This window comes from Nycticebus coucang, chromosome 19 (genome assembly GCF_027406575.1).
Source record: "Nycticebus coucang isolate mNycCou1 chromosome 19, mNycCou1.pri, whole genome shotgun sequence".
Taxonomy (NCBI): Eukaryota; Metazoa; Chordata; class Mammalia; order Primates; family Lorisidae; genus Nycticebus; species Nycticebus coucang.
The window spans coordinates 49,268,189-49,294,019 of NC_069798.1; the positions used below are offsets into that span (position 1 = coordinate 49,268,189).

At 36.7% G+C, this 25,831-nt stretch overlaps 1 protein-coding gene across 1 annotated transcript in view; it reads left to right on the plus strand.

Annotated features, from left to right (window-relative positions):
- The window catches only part of DCC (DCC netrin 1 receptor), a 1,249,028-nt gene that overhangs the window by 767,489 nt on the left and 455,708 nt on the right, over nt 1–25,831 (plus strand). Inside the window, 2 exon segments of the mRNA XM_053571848.1 lie at nt 12,110–12,264; nt 14,872–14,992. Coding sequence (XP_053427823.1) covers nt 12,110–12,264; nt 14,872–14,992 — 276 coding nt within the window.

Consider the following 25,831-nt stretch of genomic DNA (forward strand, 5'->3'; position numbering starts at 1 on the left):
AGGTGGACACACATTCAGAGCCATGTGATGTGCGGCAGAGGCTGTTTTTAGTCTTTTTAAAGTTCACATTTCAATTTTAGGTCAAAATTGTTGAAGTCCCTGTCACAAAAGATGAGAAAGTCTCCCGTGGCTGAAGCGCGCCTTCCCATTCATCCTTCCTGTCTCCACTTTGGATCTTTGGTAGCTGAAGCTCCTTTTACTGTTGGGGTTTATCACAGGGGTGTTCTCTTCAGCAGCATTGTTTCTACTGCGTTCACTTTCATTCTATATATAAATTTATTCAGTATCATCATGAGTTCTTTTCACAATGTTTAAGCATTTAATTTAGTGGTACTCTTAATTGCCTGGATTTGTTGTTAGGTTTATTTTATTAAAAGTGGTGTGGTTCCTGAACACTTTCCTTACTGAGTGAGCATCTGGCTTTATGTAGGAAAGATCACATATAATAATCTCGGATTACGTTGCCCCATTACCTTCTGATATTGGATAATTACCACAGAGGAATCTGATTCCCCCTCACCCCTTGTAAATATGTTTTGATTTTGATTCTTCTGTCTCCTTGCTCAAATAATTCTTTATTCTTCAGAATCAATAGCTTAAATTACATATATCTCATTGTTAAGAATTATGTATTCAATTTCCCAAAGATATAATACAGTCTTTTGATCTGAAAATTTAGATTTATTTTCCAGGAACATTTTTCTATTCTTTTACCTTTGAATCTATCTTCTGTCTACAGGGGGCTCACAGCATCAGGAACGCAGTTATGCTAATATTGCATCATCTCTCTTTCTCCTCTTGCCTATAGGCTTGGCCCTAATTACTTTAGTTCCTTTGACTTTTTATCCACATTCAGTGTGATGATCTCGGTCTACTCTATGTTGGTAATGTGGTTTTCAGTGGTATCTACTATGATACTCGTGCTTTCCAATTTAGGTACTGCTTCTCCAAATATTTTGGTTTGGTCCTTGATTTGTTTACGTAGGTCCCCTAACTCTCCTCTAACTCCCTTCTCTTTAAGTTATTTTTGTTGTTGTTGTTGTTGCAGTTTTGACCAGGGCTGGGTTTGAACCTGCCACCTCTGGCATATGGGGCCAGCACCCTACCCCTTTGAGCCACAGGTGCCGCCCTTCTAACTCCCTTCTCATTTCATTCTCTTGTTTTATCATTTAGTCTTTGATCTCGAGTCATTTTGAATTTATTTTCATATTACGTGAATCCATGGCATGAAGCAACATGAGGCATTTCCTTCTGTTATGCCCTAGCATCATCTTAGTGCTTTGTTCTTCCCCTAAAGCTGTCTCCTCTCCCCTTCCTCCCCAAACCCCTTTCTCTCTCAGTCTGTGGCCACCCTTGGCTGTACACGTTGCCACATTTACTACGTGTGTCTTTGCTCTCGTTCACATGAAAGTGGCTCTGTTCAGATACTCAACTTGCTCTAATATGCTAGAGCTTACTTCCAGAAACATTTGTTCTTCTTGAGATCCCTTGGGCTCCAGTTCAAAGGCTGGATGTTTCAGGCTTTATGCACTTTTTTAACGACCGGCAGGGATATTAGGGGAGTAAGTTCAGAGGAAGACGCATTCCACCTTTTTTAGAATACCTAGCTTTGCTGGTAGGGGCTGTTTCTTCATCTTATCTGTGGAAGAAAGGCTTGTTCTCAGGTTTCCAATCAATTCTGCAATTCATCAGTGGTCCAAGAGCTGCTGCTTTAGTCCAAGTCAGACCCATCCCCTGCATGTCTCAAGAGCCATTTCAATTTCTTCCCAATCAGAAAACGTGGGCTCCTCGGACATTCAACATTGAGTCGCATTTGCAGATGTTAGCGGGAATTCTAAGACTTTTCCCCAAATGCCAGGGAAGTTTTTGGAGTTTAAGAACAGATGAGGAGTTGAGTCTTCCTCTGGCTTTCTGCTCTACTCCAGAATAATCCATTTGTTTATTTCCTATTTGTAGTTTACTGTGCTTTCTTTTCATTCTTTGCTGCAGTTCATTTGTGTGTGAGTGTGAGTGTGTGTGTGCACGTATGCACACACACATGTCTCTACCAGCTTTTATTTTTTTTTCCACTGGATGTTAGAGGAGAGAAATTCAGTTGTAGTGATTATCTGTCCCATTCTCAGCTAAATGTTTGTGCTGGAAGATTCCCTCATAGACTATAGACCACTAATAAGAAACTTAAAAAATTTTTTTCTAATGTAATTTGTTTTAATTCTTCAATGTACCATTAAAAGTATATAGTAATAGTTCTTATTCATGATAGAAAATTTTTACCTAGACTTTTAGAATAACTGCAGCTTTTGCTCTTAAATACTAAGCAGAAACACTGGAAAAAATAATAGTTCTCAAATTTCTGTCAGTACGTATTTCTAGGAACTAGATAATTCATTTTAGATATTTATTACTTTTGTCATTACACAAAATGTTAATGTTTATAGCTTTGTTTCCCTTAACATGTTTTCATTTACTTCATAGCTCAAATTGAAAGATGTTTATAAGTTATACATGTATGGAGACATATTTGTGTCTATGTATACACATAACATGTTAAATGTACATATTCTACGTCATCATGTATTTTACATAGAAATGTAATAGTCTCTCAGTATTCGTGTGAAACATGTTCTAGGACCTCCTGTGGGTACCAAAATCTATGAATGCTAAAGTCCCCAACATACCTACCTACATCTACTTATATACCTTTAACCATCTCTAGATTTTTAGAATACCTAACAAAATGTAAATGTTATACAAGTATTTGTCCATCTGTTTTTTTTTAATTTCCTTTATTTTTATTGCTATATATATATATATATATATATTTGTGTGTGTGTAGTTTTTGGCCGGGGCTGGGTTTGAACCCGCCAACTCTTGTATATGGGGCCGACGCCCTACTCCTTTGAGCCACAGGCGCCGCCCCTATTTCTGTATGTTTTTAATCTGCAGTTGGTTGAATCTGCAGATGTGGAACTCACATAAATGAAGTGCAAGCTAGGCAAGGGAACACAATTCTTATGTTAGAATTTATAAAAGACATACACAAAGACATACATGCATATATGTACACACACATATGCACACTCACTTATTGGGGAGTTGCCAGTGTCTACTAAAGGCTATTGCCAGCATGTGAATCAAGTTTCTGTCCATTGTACTCACTAAAGCATGGCAGTAACATCAGTAGGCATGCAAAATTAGGACCTTGAGATAATCCTCCTATTATTTTTATCACTGATTTGAGCTTTACAAAATCATTCTCTCAATTTCGTCCTGGGCTCCACAATTAAAGAGAGAAATAGAAAGCTTAGTCTGGATTTAGAGAGAAGCAACCCTGATTTCAGGAAAAGCTGGAACTGAGAAAGGGTAATAGGATTATTTGTATGGATAAAGAACATTATGTGGAGAGATCTAAAATAGTTTCCTGGTGTATATAGAAAACTCTAAAGATTGAAGATCTGATAGTCTTCATCCCCATCGCACATAGAGCAGAAATCTTAGATAGATGGAAGAATTTCTCAGTAAATTGTGCTCACCATCATACTAATAGGGATTGGGAAATAAAATTCAAAAGCCTTAATTTTCATTCCTTACTAAGATGATTAAAATATTGTGTTTCCTTGTGACAGCAGAATAACTTCCACCTTGTAACTTCTAATATTCCCTTGACCTAATTATGTTAACTTTACAAGAAAAGCACAGCCTTGTTTCTATGTTATCTTCACCTACCTTTTTTAAAGCTATTTCTCTTCTACAGCCAGAAGTTGATTGGATGCCAAGGGGTGGCTGATGAGTGCTGATCCACATTGTTGCCTGTTCATCTGTAAATATTTACTGAGCACCTAGCCCATGCTTGGTCTTGGGGACACAAAGATGGATAAAACAGTCCTTGTCCTTATAGGAGCTTAGGCCAGGTGCAGTGACTCACACCTGTAATCCTAGCACTCTGGAGGCTGAGGGGAGTGGATTGCTTGAGCTCAGGAGTTGGAGACCCACCTGAGCAAGAGTGAGAACCCGTCTCTAAAAAAATAGCTGGGTAATAATGGCAGGCACCTGTAATCCCAGCTACTTTTGAGAGGCTGAAGCAAGAGGAGCACTTAAGCACAAGAGTTTGAGGTTGTTGCAAGCTATGATGCCACAGCACTCTACAGAGGGTGACAAAGTACTGTCTTAAAAAAAAAAGAAGTTAGGAGCTTAATGAATTCCATTCAAACAGATGCCAAAATAGGATGAATTACTATTCAGTCACCTGTTCTTCTGTCATGTAAATTTCACTAGTGATATATTTAGTTCTGTTTGAGAAAACATATGTGTGTATATAATTAAATATCCCTCTTAGGTTTACACAGATGTCAAGAAAAAGTAGTGCACATTCCAGCAGTTGTAAGAACATTCAATCACCCTTACCCATAAAAATCTCTCTCAGACTATCATAAATCACCTTTTGATTTGAAAATTCTGAGACAAAATCCATACCTTAAAAGACATTTTTCATGAACAATGGACACTCCAGTCAGTCCAAAACTCTAAATGTGTTCTAATCATTTAAGGCTAAATTCTCAGGACAGTATAGTCTGCTATGTATGAGACATTTATATTGAGAATCAGATGGAAATCTTAACAGCAAGTCCTATGGGGAGGGCAGATAGTGGATAGGAAAGAACAAACTAGAGAGAATTGTCAGGTAGATATGGAAGTCACTTTTCACAAGAAAAAGTCTGGACAGAAGTGTTAGATCAGGCAGAAGTTGCATCACAGGCCACCTTATTTAAGGAAAAAGGGAAGGAGGAGGGAAGATTATCCATTTAAAGATCATGGTAGCTGAACAGAAGTTATTTTGGCAACAAAAATTGGTGCAGGAAGAATTGTAACTATGGAATGAGGAAAACAATTTCTCATCTCTAAATTGATAAGTCTGTTAGAGACACTGTTACCAAGTAGGACCAGGTTTTATTAAGGTATAAACAACATGGAAGTTTGAATTTATATGGAAATGTTTTTCTTCATGTGGTGTTATCTTTACATCTGCATTCAATGCCAGATGGCTTCCTTTGTAGTAATCTGCATGTAGTTACGTATGAAATTATGGTTCCTTAAAGTGAAATTATCTGCTGATACTGATATGATACTGCCCTTGAAAGAAATCATTTGTTTGAGATACAGTGGTAGCCCAGTGTGGCACCAAAGGCTTTCTAGACATTTGGTATGGTTAGTCTTTCAGATATTGGCATGACAGAGAAGACTAATGGGTTTATATTCACTATTTCAATAATAAATGAACACATGAAATCCAAGGGCCTGGAGAGAGGGGGAGAAAGTGTGTAGCTCCAAGGAAACTGGCTTTGCATGGTTCTCAGCCAACTCACAGATGCTCAAAGATCATACTCATTTGTATTTTCCTTCTAATGAAATCTGCTCACCAATCTGTTTTTTTCCTTTGGTTCTTATTGATCATTTACCAGAATGATTTGTGCTATGCATTGTTCATTTGAACCACCTGCATGGTCTTAAAAACGCATTCTTTGTTATGTTGAAAAGGGGCTGTAACTCTTTACAATGTATAGTATTGTCCCAATGTCCAAGCACTACAGAGAATATTAATCATGTGTATTCCAGTAGTATTTTAAAATTGACTCACATCTATTACAAAGTGAAGTACCTGGAGAAAAATAACTTAATAACTTACTAAATTACTAAGTGAAGAAAAAAAGCTAGAAGGCTAACCTGAAGATTAGGGAGCAATATGGGGCATCACTAAAAATGCATATGAGACATCAATTATGTGATAAAATACCCACAATACTGGGAAGGTTTTGAGTGACAAATTTGTTTGGGATGAAAACACAGAAGAGATTACTCTACAAAACTCAAACAACTAATCAAAGTATAGAAACTTCTAAAAAGAGCAAATAAATTTAGAACAAAAGCATTTACCCAGAATTTACAATTCTAATGACTGCATTCCAGAGGAATCTCTTATCTATTAATCATTTCAAAGTATGACGAACCCTTTTGTGATATAATTACATTTTTCCATATTTTAGTTGTTATTAGTCATTTTTGGTTATGATTTCCTCTTCTCTTAGCCCCCAACTAAAAATAATTTTCAATGTATATATGAGAAGTACTTGCAAAGCTCCTAGGAAACCAAGATCTGATGGAAATTGGATAATGTATTTCCAGTCATGTATTTTATTCTATCCAAAGAAGGAAAGTATAATTAAAATTAATACCTTGCCTGAAATTGTCAAAACATGATATATGTATGTATTAAGCTATAGATGGACTAATACTATGTAATGGAGTAATTTAATAAACTTGAAAAGTTGTAATACTTATTTTTATTAGTCATTAGAAAATTGTTGCCTAGCAGTAGTTTAAAAGTAGTGAAATTATTCCTTCTGCATAAGTAGGAGAAAGGGGGGAATATATAATGTAAAAAAGAATTTAGTGGAGAAACATATGCTCCAGCCTTCACCTTTAAGAACCTTAATCTGTCTGGTAGAAAGCTTGTAAGTGGTATAATAATTGGGCACAGAGAGATGACACTGCAAGAAGCAGACAAAGCCACTGTCAGCTTCGTGGAAGACAAAACTGTAAGGAAAAGGAAATTTAAAGTTACCTTTTGGAAAATAAACAATAACTTGTTTTTTTTTTTTTGGAGACAAAGTCTCACTTTGTCACCCTTTGATGGAGTGTTGTTGCATCACAGCTCACAGCAACCTCAAACTCTTGGGCTCAAGCGATTCTCTTGCCTCAGCCTCCCACGTAGCTGGGACTACAGGCGCCTGCCACAACGCCTGGCTATTTTTAGAGACGGGGTCTTGCTCTGGCTCAGGCTGGTCTTGAACCTGTGTGCTCAGGCATTCCACCTGCCTCAGCTTCCCAGAGTGCTGGGATTATAGGCATCAGCCACTGTGCCCGGCCTAACAGTATCTTTATCATTCAAGGAATCTAATTTCAGGCAGTGATCCATGATTAGTAATATGTGGAAGAAATATATTCATAGCCTTTGATTAATTTTATTCACTCTTTAGTCAGTTTCTTTATCTGTAAAATAAATTAATTATATCATCCTAAATGTCCATTTTAGTCATTAAATAATTATTTATAGCAAGAAGGATTAATTTGGGTGGAGTAGATGATTTCTGTAAAAAGGGAGTGAGAGGTAAGGTTTCAGTCAGTAAGTTTTCTATTTATCTGTGAGTTATTAAATGCAAAGCCTAAGCTTGGTCTTTCTTCTACAGAGGTGATACAGAATATGGTGAAACTTGTGCCATGCCATAATAAATGCTATTTCTTATGTACCTTTAATTAGAGATTACTTCATCAGGTTGTATTGAAAATATAGGACTGCAGAGCTATGAAAAGTATAACATAATTATACCTAGATCTTTAATTCCAGGAAGCAATCTTAAATTGGGATGAATAGATTCTAGTCTGTTCTTCACAGGAAAAAACAAACAAAGAAATCAAATAAGGAAACAAATCTAGGTAAACTTTATTTGTCCATTCCCTTGAAGAGTAGTACAATCATAAAAAATACGTAAAGAGATGTAATGGATTCTTGTTAGCATGATAGGGCCTCTTCCCCCCAGGAGTTATATACTGGTGTTAAGGTAATGCAAATGCACAAATAAATACAATGTGGAACAAACCAAGTCAGGTGTCATAAATCGATAAAAATAAATCCCACAGAGTTTCCATGAGGAAAGAAATTTTTCAAGAAAAAAATAAAGATGTCCTTCTGGAGAAGTGGATTCATGGAGGATAGGCATGGTATCTGTATTCTGGGATACAATGGAAAACATCTCAGGATGAAAATATAGAATTTAGAAAGACTTGAAATTAGGAAAGGGTTGTTTACTCCTATTTGATTGAACCATGGAGAGTACTTAAAGGGTGTGAGGATGATATATTTAGAAAATAGGAAGCAATTTGTTTATGCATTATTTTAAACCAAGGGTAAAGAGCTGTTTCCTCATTCCTAATAAAGCCCATGCCTATGTATTTAGCCCTTTTTAAGACCTTTTCCCAAGTTGGGTATTTCAATTCCTTTTGCTCAGAGAAGAACTGTAAGAATGAGCTTTAAGAATATTTCTGAAAGGTACTCTAAACACATGCTGTCTGTTCTCCAAATAGCAATGGCACCACATGCTTTCCTCTTGATTTTTTTCTCAGTACTCATTGACATTTATTCTCTATGATAAGAAAATCATATTATTTTGTAGATATACAGTTTCTGTGACATTGTACAAACTCCTCATCGTCACCTTATACCCATATTGCCACAGCAAAGGGTGAGAACATGCATTTTCTTGCTTGAGTTCTTGTTAACAAAAACTGAAAATTTTTGTTGAGTATGTTTGAGGGCAAGGCACTGTACTGGGCATTGAGATATGAAGGTAAATCCTTGTCCTTTCACATAATCCACTGATGACTGATTACACTTCCAGATAGACAATGAATTTCAAAACACGAGACTTAGATCCATTTCTGATGCACAATATTGTTGTTTGATGCCTCCACTCCCCATTTAAATGTTTGCTTCCTCATCTGCTATCGGATGCACTGTGATAGTTAGGGAAGCTTATATAGAGTGAGATATTAAAACAGAGAAGACTGAGTATCCAGTGTAATGCTCAAATCCTACAGAATATGAGAAGATTAGAGAGTATGTCGTATAAATAAGAATTTACATAAACATTTACAAGCAAAAAATAATTATTGACACAGTCATGGCACTTGTGGTCTTACAACTATAATTACATGCTGAATGATTAGATTATTTTCTCCTTAGTTAATCAGAGGTTACCATTTTTTATTAAGTAATAACACATAGTGGCCCAAATCTCACCCGTAAAGTCAGCAGACATAGGGACTAAATTTACCTTTATTTAAAAAATATTCATTACACAATTTTACAAAATATTCTATGTCAGCCACCTCTTTGGAAAATTATGTAAGGAATATTTTATAATGTATTTATAAGAAATTTCTATAATGTATTTATAAGAAATTTAGCTAAAAGTTTCTCCATGTATGTTGACTTTCTAAGTGACTTTTGGGACATCAGTACAGAGGTTCTGAGGATTCATTATGTGATCAGTTTTGATTTAGTTGATTTGATTGGTTCCATTGAGAGACAGCAAATTAATAGGCAAGCCCTACCCATGCATGCTGGAGAAACAGAGTAAATTTGCACGGAACAGATTTAAACATTGTTAAAACGTAATACTTGTTTTTCAAGAAACTCCATTATGTGAAGCACCCTGTTTTTGACATTGCCAATATAAAACATAACTCTAACTGGAGGACCAGGACATAACATATTGGAAAAAAAAATAAAAGGCTGTGTCCAACACAAATAGACCCACATATATATTTACTTATGTACTGGGTTTCTATATACTTACACACAATATAAAAAATTATTTTTACTATAGGTGATACACTCTGATATGTTTTTCTTTTGATTGCTTTTCTTTTATATACAATTTGTGCACTGTTATTTACAGACATTAACTACCATTATCTTCAATTCTTGCCTCCAGGTTAGAGACAAGGATGGTAACCGAGGCACTATAAAGTGGGGAGGGGATGCTATACTCTAAATCCAGCCCAGTCGAGCCTCTGGCTCCATTGTTTGGGTTCTTGAAAATTCTCAAAGGCCAGGCATAGTGGCTCAAACCTGTAATTCTGGCACTCTGGGAGGCTTAGACGGGTGGATTACTTTAGCTCAGGAGTTCGGGACTAGCCTGAGCAAGAAAGAGACCCCATCTTTACTAAAATAGAAAGAAAACTAGCCAGGCATTGTGCACATGCCTGTAGCCCCAGCTACCCAAGAGGCTGAGGCAGGACTGCTTGGGCCCAAGAGTTTCAAGTTTCTGGGCCTTATGTGTGTTTCTGTGCACCATGGCACTCTGGCCAGAGTGAGACTCTGACAGGAAGGAAGGAAGGAAGGAAAGGAGGGAGGGAGGGAGGGAGGGGGAAACTTCGCCTTTACAACGTAAATGTGGTATTCTCTGCTCTGCCTTTTACTTTTTTCTTCTACACCCCCAATCCTGTCTATTCTTATGTTCTTCTTATTCTCTGCCCCAACAACAGGAACACATATTTAAATTTTGGTCTTATCCTGCAAATTAATTTCAAGATTTATTAATGATGCGAGCCAAATTTTGGAAAACTCTGATATAAACATAATTCTAGAAATTCTGATAAAAAAATGAAACAAAGGCTGGACAGACTTAGGTTGTTTCATAGCACCAGGACAGAAGGACTTAAAGGAAGATGAGGGGTAGAAAACACAGTGTTGTTTTCTACTTACACTAATTGCTTATCTCCATTAAGAGACTCTCGAGCTAGTATCGCATTATCTTTCTACCAGAATTTTCAAGTGGCAAAAGAGGCCATTATAGCAAAGCAGTTCAGAATGACGGCAGGACATCAGGCTGTCTGGCTTCACAGTTTAAAGCTGGGTAATTTGGGAAAAGTTGTTTCAACACCTTATACCTCAATCTCTTCATTTGTAAAATGGGGATAATAGAGGCTGCCTCAGAGAGTAGGAGTGAGAATAATAAAGTGTTTAGACTAATAAACTGCGTTGCTAACTCTCAGTAAAAGTTCGGTCTCAGCTAGTAAATACTTAGTCAAAATCTGTGGTTAAACTGAGAACAGAATTGAGAAGCCTCAGCTAATATTTCTACTCAGAGGCATGCAATAAGTGTTTCTGATATATTTTTGTTCATTGTCAGGCATCCAAAAAATCAAATTGTGGTACTAATAATTTTAGTCCTGTATACCACGGTTACATATTCTGTTTAGAATGGCTTTCAGATGCATTGTTTTTTATGTCTTTAGGACATTAATATTAATGCATCCCAGCCAAGTCATCTAAATCAATGGATTAAATAATTTTTAATTAAATATTATTATTTATCAAGGATTAAATAATTTAAATGTTATTTAGTACTAGAGGTCCAATTATTTAGTTACAAATCAGGAAAATAAGACAGAGAGAGAGAGTGGTTTTTCAGTAGGAAAAATCAGCACTTAAATCTTACAAGCTTCTAATGCCTCTGCCATTTGTCTAGAAGGCATTGACCATCAAAGATTGAAGATTCACTTTGGTGTCATGGGACAAGTTTGCTGATAGTGGTGGGAAAAATCAAAACAAGTAGTTAAACCACAAGTTAACACTGATTACTCATTGAGCATAATGACAACCATAAAAAAACCTAATCTACCTTTAAAAATGGATGCTAAAAATGCATATCAGCTTCTACATGAAATACGATTATGGCTACTACACTGATTCAGCCTGACTTCTCAGGCAACAGGAATATTCAAATCTGCCCTCACTCTGCGGTTTCCCCACGGAAGAGCATAAACACTGCTTTTGAAATGTTTCCTCCTTTTTTGAGGGACTGAGCTGGAGAGATCATTTGCACAGAAGATGTATATTTTCTTTCAATTGGGAATTTCTATCATGGAGTAACTAGCGTAATGGCAATTAAAATGAATTAAATTATTATATCACATACCCTGCTAAGAAAATAATAATACAGTATAGTAATATACTGCGGTCATTGCTATGATAGTGGAAATATGTCCATAGTAACAATGGCACAGTCATTTTTAGTTTCTTATCACTGTAGCCAGTTTCAATGGAGAATGAGTCCATCACATTAACCTAGATCCTGACGAAGCCTTAGAATGACAGGAAGCTGAACTTCTCATCTTCCTCTCTGGATTCACTCAGTCCTGTCTGCTCTGCTCCCTTTACCTCACCAGCGTCATTTCCCCAGATGTGTGTACTTTACAGTGTGTGGGTCAATTGTACACAAATACTCAGGTATTCAGAATGTTTATTATGTATTTTTCTTTTTTCTTTCCATATGGAAAAACACCATTAACTGCAACGGTTTAATTGCATTTGGGGAACAAAATGATTAATTCTATGGTAGTTTCTGTATAATAAGCTAAGGGTTTATGGGATGATTTGAATTACAAATATTTTCGATCATAGCATAGCTTTTTTACTCGGTGAAGATTGCAGCAACATGAAGGTTCACATCACCACCACTCACTTTTTTTTTTTTTGTCTTTGCAGTTCCGCCTTGGTTTTTAAATCACCCCTCCAATCTCTATGCCTATGAAAGCATGGACATTGAGTTTGAATGTGCAGTCTCGGGAAAGCCTGTGCCCACTGTGAACTGGATGAAGAATGGAGATGTAGTCATTCCTAGTGACTATTTCCAGATAGTGGTAATTACCTTTCTTCATATTAGCTTTTACAACTCGATTCATTGTGTGTTACCTTTTCTCTCACTTTCTTTCCTGGGAGGAAGGTTCCTATGGGGAATTTTTTATGATGTGCTAAGAAAATGGTTCTAATAAAGCAAATGACTTTTTAGAATTAAGAATTTTTGAGCTGAAAAGAGAGATCAAACGGTCAGCCCTCTGGTTTTATAGACAAGACTTTAAAACAAAGAAAAATCAGAAGGAATAGACTAAGTCATTTCACTGCCAGTTCATAGAATAGAATTTAGAACCTAGCTCTAGACTGTATTTGGCCAAGATTGTCTTACTTGTTTGACTTTTACCCATTTTAATAAATTTGTATTAAGATTATGGTAATTTGTACCTATGATTATGGTAGTTTTTACATTGATGTTACAGACAGCATATTTTTGCTACCCTGCCAGATAGGACCAGTGGGTCCTTCATAAGCAGTTAGGGGTGGGGGGTGACAGGGAAAGTGATTGTGGTGGTGGCAGTGATGGTTGCAGGGAAGGCTGCAGTGGGAATGATGCCACAGAGACTCAGAGTTCACATAGCTTTGTAATTGTGAACACTGGAAAGAATTGAAGTTAAGAGGAATAGTTGTTATAGTTTCCTGTGAGCTTTAGCTGGCTCTGTATTCCTATCCTTACAGGGAGATGGTGGAGACGACAGAACTGTACCCACTGAGTTGTTGCCCTGCTCAATACCTCCCATAATTGTTTTTGCTGTTACAGCAGAATTCTTTTTGCTCATTTGGAAATTCTCTGTGACAACTTTCTGATAGGTGTAGTTAGTATTGGTGGTTCGGATTTTAGATATGTGAATATATGAGAAATAGAAAAAGCACTTTCCTAAAATCAAAGAGCTTTTTATCTAAAGCAGAGGGATGTGGGTTCATTTATGTGAAGTTTGAGATGCAGACATGGTTCTGTCATGGAAGAGCTGTCCTCTCATCCAGATCTCAGGCAGGACGAGCCTGGAGCGTACACATCCTGTCCAGACACAAGCTCGCTCCATGACATCACACTGGCTCTTGCTGCTAAATACCTTTTCCACAACTGGTCAACTTCACAAACTTTCATAATCTCTTTGTGCATGTATTTTGGCATGCTCCATGTACAAAATTTCTTAAGAAATAAAACCATAAATATATCTTTGTCACCTTTATCACCACTTCTAAAGTTTTCCTTTTAGTTTGTTTATTTGTTATTTGTTTAATTGGTTGGGAAATTGTAAGAAAAGGAAAAAAAATAACTCTTAAATGCCATACCCAATCCATTAGTTCTTTTCAATGCAATGCTATTTCACTACCACTGAATTAAAAATGACCTTCCATTGGGCAACTTAAAAAGTGTTGTATATGCCTAAAATATATGCTACTTGCATATAAAGGAAATTGTTGATTGCCCTTAAGGACACGTAATAAAAGGCAACATTTATTTTTTCTACAGTTTGAAAATAATCTTTCTCCCAGCATGACTCATTATAGCCAACCTATTTAAATTCTGCTTTTCTTAAGGTGAAAGAAAAAGTACTGTATGTTAGCACTACTCACTTGTAATGTGCTTAAAAATATTTCCCTAGTAGCTCCAGAAATCTGAGACCCATTGCCTGTCACCCATGTAAGATTGAACACAAATCGTAACTTATATGGAAATTGTTAATTAGAAGTTAGCCAGCTTTATCTAAGAATTTAACATCAGCTGAGAATTGACTATGAGACACTAAAAACAATTAAGAATTCCCCACGAGGTAATATTTATCTCTTAATGACTTCAGGGGAAGTGATTTAACACGTTTCACTTACTGAACTAATTCTTACACTAATATCGAAGATAAACTGTGTTAGTATAATTAAATGGTATCTCTAGATCATTTTATCATCCATCCTTGAAAAAGATGGTAGCTCAATTTTTAGAAAAGAGGAGTTAACATTTCTGTATTTAATCTAAGAAGGTGAAACATTTTGGCCAATGAGAACTACACAGATAAAAAATATCCACCATACTTTTCCAACGCCCCAAGAGACTATATGTCAAAGATATTACAATTTTTAAAGAAATTTTTAGACATATTTTCTGGTTAAACATTTTCAGAAAATATCCAACCTTGAGTTTTTGTGCTTTGGAAGCTGCAAAGATTAGTGGGTTTTTTTGTTTTTTTTTTTTCCTTTCTTTTCCTTTTTTCTTTTTTTTTTTTCTTTGCAGCTACTAAACCTGAGCTTTCTTCAATAAAAAATAAAGAAGAATGGGTGCTAACCTTTGTTTCCTGTACCTGATACCAGGCCTCTCTGTTGACTGTTCGTTTAGACTTTGAGGCTGACGTGCATTTATGGCAGCATATTATTTTACTGCAGAGCTAGGTTGAACTGCTGCATGTTCATTCAGAAAAGAGTATTGGGGACACATGACAGGTCCCAGGTGGCCTAGGATGTATCCACAAGGCTGATATGTCCTTCCTGACCTCCCCTCTTGTTTCTTCTGTGATACTTTATAAACATTGGTCTAAATTCATTTTGTTGCCTTGAGGGTTTTTTGTTTTTTGTTTTTTTTTTTACTTTTTAAAATATTTCACCTGCTTTTCTTCTAGGGAGGAAGCAACTTACGGATCCTTGGGGTTGTGAAGTCAGATGAAGGCTTTTATCAATGTGTGGCTGAAAATGAGGCTGGAAATGCTCAGACTAGTGCACAGCTCATCGTCCCTAAGCCTGGTAAGATGACGGCAACTTTGCTCTGGTAACACAACTACCATCATGCATGGCCCATTTGTAAAATCCATAACATTTTCTCTATTCCCCAAAGTCAATATGAAATTGCTTAATCAAGTTGGACACTTGTGTATTGATAATATATTCCTTCTAGCACATTATTTATACACATATTCTAGTGTATGTGTGTGTGGGAAAAAAAATCATCATGAACAATAAAGCCTCTGGTTTTCAAGATAACACAACTAAATTATTACCTTCTTTCTCTTTTGTGGCCTGCTGTTTTATGGTGTTCTATAGATATATGAAATATCTAATATTTGTACCATATATGTTATATGGATATTTTAGTTGTATGTATGCATATAGACATGTATACATAAAGCTAAGAACTATATATAATGTTTATATATAGTCTTGAATTAATAGAAATTATTAGACCACTTGAAAGTAAAGGGATTTCTGTCTTCTATTCTTTGAAGTAGATTTTGGTAAACTGTCCTTTTTTTCTATAGTTGGGAATTTTTTTTAAATTTTGTTTTAAAGTGTTTCAGAGCTTTAGGCTGGAGATTTAATATTCAAAACTAGCATAAATCTATATTATACCTACTATATAATATCTCCATAATGACACAATTTCTCCTGGGTATAGGGAGGAAGGGGGCCGGGAACCTAAAAAGAAAAAAATCAAAGAGCTACTTTGAAATGTTTAATGTTGAAGAAACTTAAAAAAAAAACTATTCATTCTATAAAATGAAGATCAAACAATTGTTTATATAGATCCAAATATTTAAAAATATTAATTATTGATACTTACCATCACAAGTGTTCACATGATGTTATAGATATTTAAACTCTTGCAGACCAATTTCCTTCCTTTTGACATGGCTCACTCTTCTCTTAATCTTTCTCTGAAGTAAGTTTAATAGAAAGTAGCTAAAATGTATAAGACAGAATCTTTGTCTTTTACTTTTTAAAATATGCCTTTTAAGTCTGTGTATTATGTGAAACCCTAGCCAATTATTTGAAGAGTGTCTTAATTCTTGCGAAGATCATGTTCCCTTTTTTTCTTGATTGAAATAAAAAAGCGAGTACAGAACAATAGTCCCAGACGAGTAAAGGAACTAAAGGAATTATCTTGAAATTAAAAGGGGTAGTTAGCTCTTGATCCAGGTTGCCAGTTTCTCTCCGTTTAATGTGCTGTAAGTATCAGTGTACCTTTGTGCGACTAAGTACATTCTTTTCTGCACAACTAGGATAAGCAGAAGAAAAGGAACCTCTAAAACCAGGTGTGTGTTACATCATTAGTAACAAATATATGTCCACCTTTAGGCTATACTGGTGGCTTCATAATTCATAGAGTAAGAACATTCTAGCTACTTCATTTTTCTTTTTTTTTTTTTTGGCCGGGGCTGGGTTTGAACCTGCCACCTCCGGCATATGGGACCGGCACCCTACTCACTGAGCCACAGGCTCCGCCCATACTCTTCATTTTTCAATTGGGAGAAATATGTGGAAGAAGCAACCCCATATGTCTAGAGGAAGCATGAGCTGTACCTTCCTAGGTCCATTGACAATGGTTGCAAGTGTTCATAGAAATGGAGGATTCTCTGTCCTGAAATTCATGCTATTAGAGTTTGTCATGGTACCCCCCGCCCTGAAGCCAAGTAGTGCAGTCACCAAGAAAGCTCCTTGGACAGATTGTGTATGTGTGGGGGTGTGTTTCTGAGGAGTGATTGCACATTTATTTTAGGGAAAACTGTCTGGAGCTGCCTGCAATGCAAGGAGGAGGAAGGGGAGGGCCGCAGTGGGAAGAACGAGCGTTCCATTGAAGACAGCAAGGGTGAAAGCTTCTTGGAAGAACCCTGCCCAGGGGTCCTGCCTGCTGAGAGTGTCCCCCAAAAAAGGTGCTATAGGGACACTGCCAGGGTGGAGCTTGCCCGAGGGAAAAAAGTGACCCAGAAAGTGCCTTGCCAGTTTTAGGAAGGGTCTATGAACACATTGCTTTGGTGGGGGAGTCTCTGCGGAATCCATAGAACTGCCTCTCAAAAAGGAGCATGCACCTACCTCCCATGACTGTGCATTCCTGAAACCACAGGCTGAGAAAAGCAGGCTTTGTCTCTTTATTCCAAATCCATTGTCCCTTCTGTGACCCTAGCAAAGTCCAAACAGAAGGGAAAAATGGATCTGAGAGACTGGAAACCCGGTGACAGCCTCTCCTACAGTCACACACCCTCCAGGACAGTGGTCTCAGACCTTCTTTGGGAAATGGGAAGAAACTCGAAATTGGATATCAGTTGAATATTGTTAGATCACACTGGGGTATGGGCATATGTGTGTGTGATGATGAGTGTTTTTTATTTTATTTTTTTAATTTTAATACCTGAAGTTAAGACTTTTAAAATACTTTAGGGTGACCAGAGGGCCAGAAAATTGGCCCCAGTTGCAATCAGAGGAGGAGAGACACATCTGACAAAGGTTTGTTTGAAAATGGACGAGAGAAAAATAAAGCTCTGTCTTTTTAATTCTGAAGTAGTTCAGTTCATTTAATCAACCAACTGTGGGCTTTCAATTTCCCATCTCCAGGAAGCTCTGATTTCAACAGGTAGCCTTTGATTAGGGGGATCCTGGATTTCACTTGGATCCTGATTCATTCGGGTCTCCATAACCATAAAGGAACAGGGAAGGCTCTCCTCAGCAGAAATATCATTTACCCTTGCGCCAGCCTGAGAGAATCTTGATCATTTATTCTTTTTCTATGTAGACGGTAGAGGGTTGTCAGTGGTTTCTACACTCTTGGTCAGTGTTTATTGTATCTGACATTGGATTAGAAAGAAAAATAAAAGAAAATGAAGACAAAAATCTGAAAGTGTGACAGGACAGCACTGTGACTCTTACATTTCTCCCTTTATATATGATGGATTGCTTTTTCCTGGCTATTTAATCAGGTCTTCAAATAATGCCACTCCAATTCCTCTGAGGAACAGCCTGGGCCGTGTGCACAGATGGTGGAGAGGCCAGCTATAAATATAAATTAAGCGATGCAACTGACTGACCATGGTGAGAAGAACACAGCCCTCTCTGTTTAAGTTCAAACAACAAATGGTCACTGTGTATTTTGAGGCACGTCGAGGGCCCACATTGCCCAGCTGTTCAGTTGTGGCCTGTCTGCAGGCCTGTGACTGAGAGTTACTCTTGGCAACTAGCAATCTGCTTCTCACTGAAGTACAAACAATGACCTGTTCGAGCCTATGTCCATTGTTGGTGGATATTTACATAAGCCTAATGAAGATTCAACATAGTCTTTTATATATAGTTAGCTGTTCCCTCTTTAACAATTAGTGACTTAGGAAACAAAGTAAACATAATCTACTGAATTAAATTGAGTTAATGATTTATTATTCTCTCCAAAAAATAAACTGGGGAAAAATATTTGAAACATATTCACTGTAAAACGTAAAATTATACGTGGTTTACTCTAGATAAAGTTCAACAGGATCGATGACTTTTAAAAATTTATTCTACTATAGGAGATCCTATGATGTACTTAGCTGACATTGTAACACAGTTCCAGACTATTCCTTCTCTCTGTATGTCAAACGTACACACACTCAGACACACGTAGGTGGCACAGAGGATGATTCCCTGCACACTTCAAGCTTTGTACATATTACGCCCAAATATAGTGCTATATTATGTAAGTGGTGGAAAATGAAAGTTAAAAATGTAGGTAACTTACATCACTTGTGTTGTCTGTTAAAGTCTTTTGAGTGCTGGGAACAGAATTTTATCCTTGTTTGTTTAAATTCTTTTTTTTTTTTTGGAGGGAAGAAGGATGTTGGTTAAGAACTCCCCTTCAAGGAGTTAAAGGTTATTTCAAAAAAAGAAATAACCTTTAGCTGCAAGTCTACTATTTAGTGAATTCTCTGTCAAAAATGCATTAAGAGTCAACATGTCAGGTGTCACAATAAAAAAATTCAATAGCCAGAGTTGCAAACCAGTAACCAATGTTAGAATCTCATTGGATTCTGATGAATTCATGACTTTCAAGTCACTATCCAATAAACTCGAGTGTGTAAAGATAGTAATTAAATTGAGGAGACTATATGATAGCGAGGTAGAGAATTAGCAATTATCTGGATCTGAGGAGGAGATAGGGAGCAAGGCAGGAACAGAAGATAAGATTGATTTGAGATATCAGTTACCTCGAAGTTTCTTACCCTGGTACTAGTTGGTGGGTGGTGTTCAGTTTTCTGACCGTGTCTGGTGTGGAAGGTCATTGGAAATAACTGAACTTTGAACAGGGGAGCTGAGGGCCATGGACGAGGAATATGCCTGTGATTGGGCAGATGTAGTCTGGGATATGTTTAACTTAACAGCAGAAATTAAAGAAGATGAAGTTGCCATGAGAAGAAATGTCGTGTTCATTATTTTTACCATGTACAAAAAGGCTATGGGGAAAAATCCATTTGATCATAAATAGAATAAATGCCATTATAAATAATGCTCACCATGTAGATTTGCTTGGGCAAGATACCAAATAATGGCTTCTATGTAATAAATAAAATCCGGAATGTGTGTCTCCTGTTAATATGCATATTTATAGTGCTGGTTTTATTTTTCCCCTCCAACATTGGCTAAAAAAATAGAGTTCCTCCATAGCAGGAGAAATATGTTGGTTAGACATTTAGAAAAATGAGAGCAGTTATCAATTACCTGTCCTCCCTCGGAAAAGGTTACTGATTACAAATGATGTTGAATTTTAAACATTTTATTAAGGCAGTACATCATATTGCCTGGAATTAGCGAGAAGATTTAAGTCTGGTCATGAACATAAAGGCATAAAATTACAATTCTTTGGATCAGTTTTTGTGAGTTGTTCCTTATCAAGGTGGGAAGAATATCTAGATATCCAAATGGGCAAAAGGATTATCTAGATCAGTGATTTTCAACTGTTGTGCTGCAAAAAATTTTAAAGCTCATTAATTAAATTATTTTTGAAAGGAGTTCAATGCATAGTAAGTCTATTCTTTTTTTCTTTACTGTTTTTTTTGTACATAATTTAAGTGTGCCACAGAAGTTTATAGGTTTAAATGTGCCATGAGATAAAAAATGTTGAAAAACAGTGATCTAGAGGTGTATTCATACAATTGTATAAAAACTGCATTCAATTGTTGTGTTTCTTACTAAATATGGACCCTTCCTTAGTAACTTGCCTGAGGTTCAGTGTGAATCAATAAAAAATTATACAATTAGTGGTAACACTTTAATACCTGTTAGAATTTAATTTTTTCAGTGTAATAGCACCTAAACAAGAATATAACAGTGAACATAACTGCAGCTGAAGGGAGGTACTTCTTAATCATTATTAGTCACTAGCAGTCAATTAAGTGGAATTTTTATCTTCTAATATGAGAACAGTTACCATGATGTAAATGTTAAATTTTATTTAGTATGGGATCTAATTGTTCATTAAGTTCTATGAATAATTTACAAAAGCCAATTCCCCAATTTCACATACTGGACCAGTAATTTAGTGGACCCCAACTGGACAACGGGTCATTATACAGTTACACACACAGACTGAGATCTTCATTAACACTACAGAAGTTTTCTTAAAATTCCATCATTGAGTTGAATTAGTATTTTTGAAGCATATTTGAATCATGGTAGTATTGTAGCTTTCCTAGAATACTTGCCTTTGTAAGCCTTGGTAATTAATTTTAGCTAATAAAATACAGAACCAATTTTGTTCAAAGTGTTATTATGAATAACTTCAGTATATATCGCAACAAATGTATTTAATCAACTATAAAATTATATGTGCTTGTGAGGGTAAAAATAAGAGAAAAGTAATTCATGCTCTTTTGTTTTCTACCTCAACGTCTCCCCACCACTGGAGAAATGTTATCATTCAAGCTATGCTTTTCCTGAGGGGGTCATTGATAGCTTAAGATTGGCGTAAATCAGTCATTTCATCTTTGACCATATAATATTCCCGTAGTCTATGAGATGTGTCCATGTCTCATCTCTGCATTCTTACCCAGTTTACTTATAAAGATTTAGAATACATTGAAATGTTGAATGCATTTATGAACAGAATCTTAGATAATACTGTTTAACCTTTCCAAGTCTCTATTTCTTCAGCTATAAAATGCAGTGGATAATTGTCTCAAAGATTTAGTGCAATAAATTTATGTAAAAGGGATTTGTAGGCTGTAAATTGCTACAAAAATGTTAGCTATTATAAAGTCTTCTGTTGGTTGTGTTTAGTTTCAAGAAAAAGAGCAGGCATTCATTGGAACAGAAAAAAATGATAGCTTTCTTCTGGCACATGTTTCCACTCTCTAAGAAAATAAATAGTAAATACGTATTTTAATAAGCATGCCAGTTCAAAGTTTAGGATTTTAGCCTCTACTAGGTAAGGCTAAGAGAAATGTCCTATCTCAAAATGATTGCTAGTGGAAAAATTTGTGGCAGGATTTGCAACATGGGTTTAATGACTAGCTCACGCAAGTTTGAGGTCCTTTCCCTTGTCCTGTGTTCAGCGTGTGTTTCAGGTGGGAAGCCAGCTCAGTGCTGATCAAGAGGGTATGGCTTCATGGCCGACTTTGAAATCAGAAATGAATTCTATAGTAATAAGGAATGTACTAAGACCACTGATAAGTAGAAATCCATCTACTATGGAAAACTTGATGGGTTCATAAATATTGATCACATCATGCTTCAGTGGTAAACACACCAGAGAGGGTCACCCTACTATGTATATCTTTAAAAAAATGTTTTCCACACAGTGGGAAAGTGGAAATGAAGAATATCTATTTTTACACTGAACCCAAATCATTTTGCCCTTGTTACATTTTAACTTTAATCTATAAAATCACCCTTTGATGAAGAGTATGTACACAATACATATTCTTATACATGTATACACACACACACATATATATAATCTATGGACACACATATACATGTGTATACAATGAATGTACATATATATTCCTTCTGATATAGTATTAGAAAATTTTATGTTATCAATGCAATAATTAGGAAGCAGTATATCTAATTTACTAACTCAAATTTTACAGGTGTAATTGTAAGTGTCAGTGTGTGCAAATATCATCATTGATACAGCTAGGATCAAGTGGCAAGTCAGGCACGCAGTTTAAGGAGGTGAATTGCAATGCAGTCACAATAAAGGCCTCAAACGACCCCACAGGAAGCTGGGAAGCTGAGGTGGTCTTTAAGGCTACTTTACCCCCAAATTCGACTGTGACCTTGAGGAAGGTGGCTCTCTTGGCTGAAGGCAGTTGCTGGAGATACATCCAATGGGTGCCATCAACCATCGACGCTCATTTGCCACCCCCGCTGGAGGAATGAGAGCTCCGATCCTGAAAGAGAAATCTATATGGGACACCCATCACTGTATCCACTTCAATCCAATTTGATTTGTGCCATTCAAATCTCTTTGCTTTATATAATAAATTCTGGAACAATTCTCCTAGGATACTAGTTAGTTTTATTATCTGATAAACTGTAACCTCCACCAGTGCCGCTGCAGCTAGTCTCAGGCTCCAGCTGGTCCTCTCTCCTCTTCTCATCTATCACACGTGTCCCTTAGTCTCCACTGGCATCTCCGCTGGTCTCTATGGCTTTCCTGGAGGGGATACTGTTCTACATTATCTGTCATCAAACTTAGGGAAAAGAGTGACAGAGACACTCCACTAGATCACCAGGGTACCAATCATGTTCTTCTCTGATGACTTCAGTCATTACATTCGTAAGGTGCTGTAATGTGCCTGCCTGTGCTCGCTCTAATCCACACGTGGAGCCTGCTCAGGGTTACTGGGTAAGGCTTGAGATTAAGTTAAGTCCATTCAGAATACTTTGGGAATTACTAATAAAGGAGAAAGTCTTGAGATTAAAAAAAGTCTAAGATGATGCCACCCAAATGTTCTGTGTTCGAGTTTTCCATGCCGTAGAGCATGGGTTAGGTGTGTGATGTCGCGTAAGAGTCTTCAAAGTGAATATCACATAATCCTTCCTGTCCAGAAATCTATAGTTTAAAAAAGAATTAATTGGATATAACTCATTTTAATTATCAAGTATTTCAAAGCATTGTGACTTGCAATGGTATACCACATATATTTAAAATTTATCAAATATCTAGAAAATGTATAAAGAATCATAAAACCGTAATACACTTTGGTAGATGGTATTTAAGAAAAGTTCAAAATTCTTTTTTTTTTTTTTTGTAGAGACAGAGTCTCACTGTACCGCCCTCAGTAGAGTGCCGTGGCGTCACACGGCTCACAGCAACCTCTAACTCTTGGGCTTACGCAATTCTCTTGCCTCAGCCTCCCGAGCAGCTGGGACTACAGGCGCCTGACACAACACCTGGCTATTTTTTTGTTGTTGTTGTTGCAGTTTGGCCGGGGCTGGGTTTGAACCAGCCATCCTCAGCATATGGGGCCGGCGCCCTACTCACTGAGCCACAGGCGCCGCCCAGTTCAAAATTCTTTATGCTAATATTCCTTAAAGGTAACAAACATAGCCAATGCTTACTGTACTGTTTTTGTGTCTGTTTTTTTAAACCCTATTTCAAGAGGATTATGATGCCATTTCCACACAGAACAACAGGGCTTCTATTGTATTAGAAAGTTCTCTGACTTATTGTTTTATTTTAAGTTAAGCAAAACACATTAAGTGACAAGCTCCAGGTTATAAAATAGGCTTAAAAAAAGAAAGGGGGAATTTCTTTTAATAAAAAGTATCTACCCTGAGATGTTTAACCTGTAATGTAGTTCCATAATAATAACAATAATAATAATAATAATAGCTAATAAGCTGAAATGACTAATGTGTGCAACACTCCGGTTTGTTATTTTGTGTTGACAAATATCCATCCACCAACAATCTACAGATGGCTCTAACGTCCCCTAACAAGGTTGAAAAATACAGGGCATCTATAAAGTTTGTATTAATAGTTTAATATTCATGTACAGTTTATAGTAAATATGAAATTTATGGACACCTTTTATACTTCTTCATTTAGATGATTTTCATATTTTGTAGAACATAAGGAATTGACTTGAAATTAAAAGTGATCCATCCTCAAAATACACATCATTTAAAGCCAGAAAAACCAAATAGAAAAGCCACTTTCTCATATTTCTTGATATCCATCAGGTCCAGTTCTCATTTAAATAACAGGCTACCTGCTAATGTGGTAGAATGTTCTTTGGTTCTGAAAGACATTGACTCATCATATGCATTTAGAACCATACCAAAGCAGAAAAGACTCTTTTGGACAACAAATAATGATTTGTTGATATTCTCCTAATAATATGGCACTTATTTGGAAGAAGAAAGAAATAAAAATACTATGGAGCTTATTCCTTTCTTGCCTTCTTGATTTATAAACTAAAAAAGGAACAGGTCACATAATTGTTGGCCCCAACATGCGCCTTTGGGTCTCATGAATTCCATGTCCTATTTCTGACATGACAATCGCCTGTTTTCTTTTTGACCTTGAGCCTCACTTCTCATTATTTAATATGGGGCTGTGAGCCCAATTCCGCTCTGCTATTTTAGGTCTTAACACACTTGTCTAGATAGGAACAGATGAACCTTGGAAAAATTCAGCTGACAGAAGGAGTAAGTACATTTTTACTTTTTGAGAGTAGGAATGATAACAACAATAAAACCTCATTCTAAGTTTGTAGTTTCATTGCACACAAAACGTTATCCCAGAAAAAAGTTATTTCTACTTTCCAAACATAGGCCATACGTGGTTGCTTAATTTCCTAGTCTAATAGGGAAGTTTGGAACACCACAAATGTTGTGAGTCTCAGGAGTAACTAAACATAAGATGTAGGGGTGCTTGAGCAACCTTTCAGAGGGGTGCTTAAGAAAGGGCTTAAGCAACTCTTTCTATGGAACCAGAGGGGTTCAGCAGTAAGGATGTGATGTCTGAACTGTGATGGACTTGGAAACAGTTTTACCAAGCTGTTGAGAAGGGCAAAGAAATGGCTGGTGGAAGAAACGTTACACACAGACATAGGAACACAGAGCAGAAACAAAAGCATGTGTTGAGAGAACTATGTGGTTCAGCAAGGCTGGAGAGGGAGGCAGGGCTTGGATCACGAGGTTTCTATTAGAATATGCAAAGGAAGCTGGACGTGGCTAGGCTGTGTGGGATGTTGATGGCTAAGTATAAGAGGTAGGTGTCCTTGCATTTGTGGTTATTTAAGGTAACTTCGGAAGCAACGTGGTTGGCAGTGGCAGAAAAAGAAACTGGAAATAGCAAACGTCTTTGGAAGAGCGTATCAACAGTAGGGTAGACAAGAGAGAGAATAGAGCTGTTGACCCCACCGTGTAAAAAGCATGCGTGGATATATTACAAGGAGTGCACTAATAATACATACAGATGGGTTAGGATGGGAAGACTCCTGATTCTTAATTTGGCCAAAGAGACAGTAAAGCCATTACTTAAGAAAGGAGGGGGGATGGCTAAAGTCCATCTTGACAGAGATCCAGGGATCGAGAGTCCATTGAGGGCTCATGTCTTAATCATTTTTGTGTCTATTTCCAGCATCTAAGAAATGGCCTGACAATGGCAGACTTTCAGTTACTCATTAAAAGGCATGAAAGGTAAATACTTTGTTTTGCTGGTTAATTGGTAGTGCTACATAGAAAGTATGATATAATAAAAGATGAAGTGAAAGAAGTATTTAAAAGATCTCAAAGTGTATAATTGAAAAATTTATGATCAAAATAGGCAAAATGAATAGGCTGCCTAAAAAGCATATTTTGCTGTGTGTGTTAGGTAGACAGGAAGGA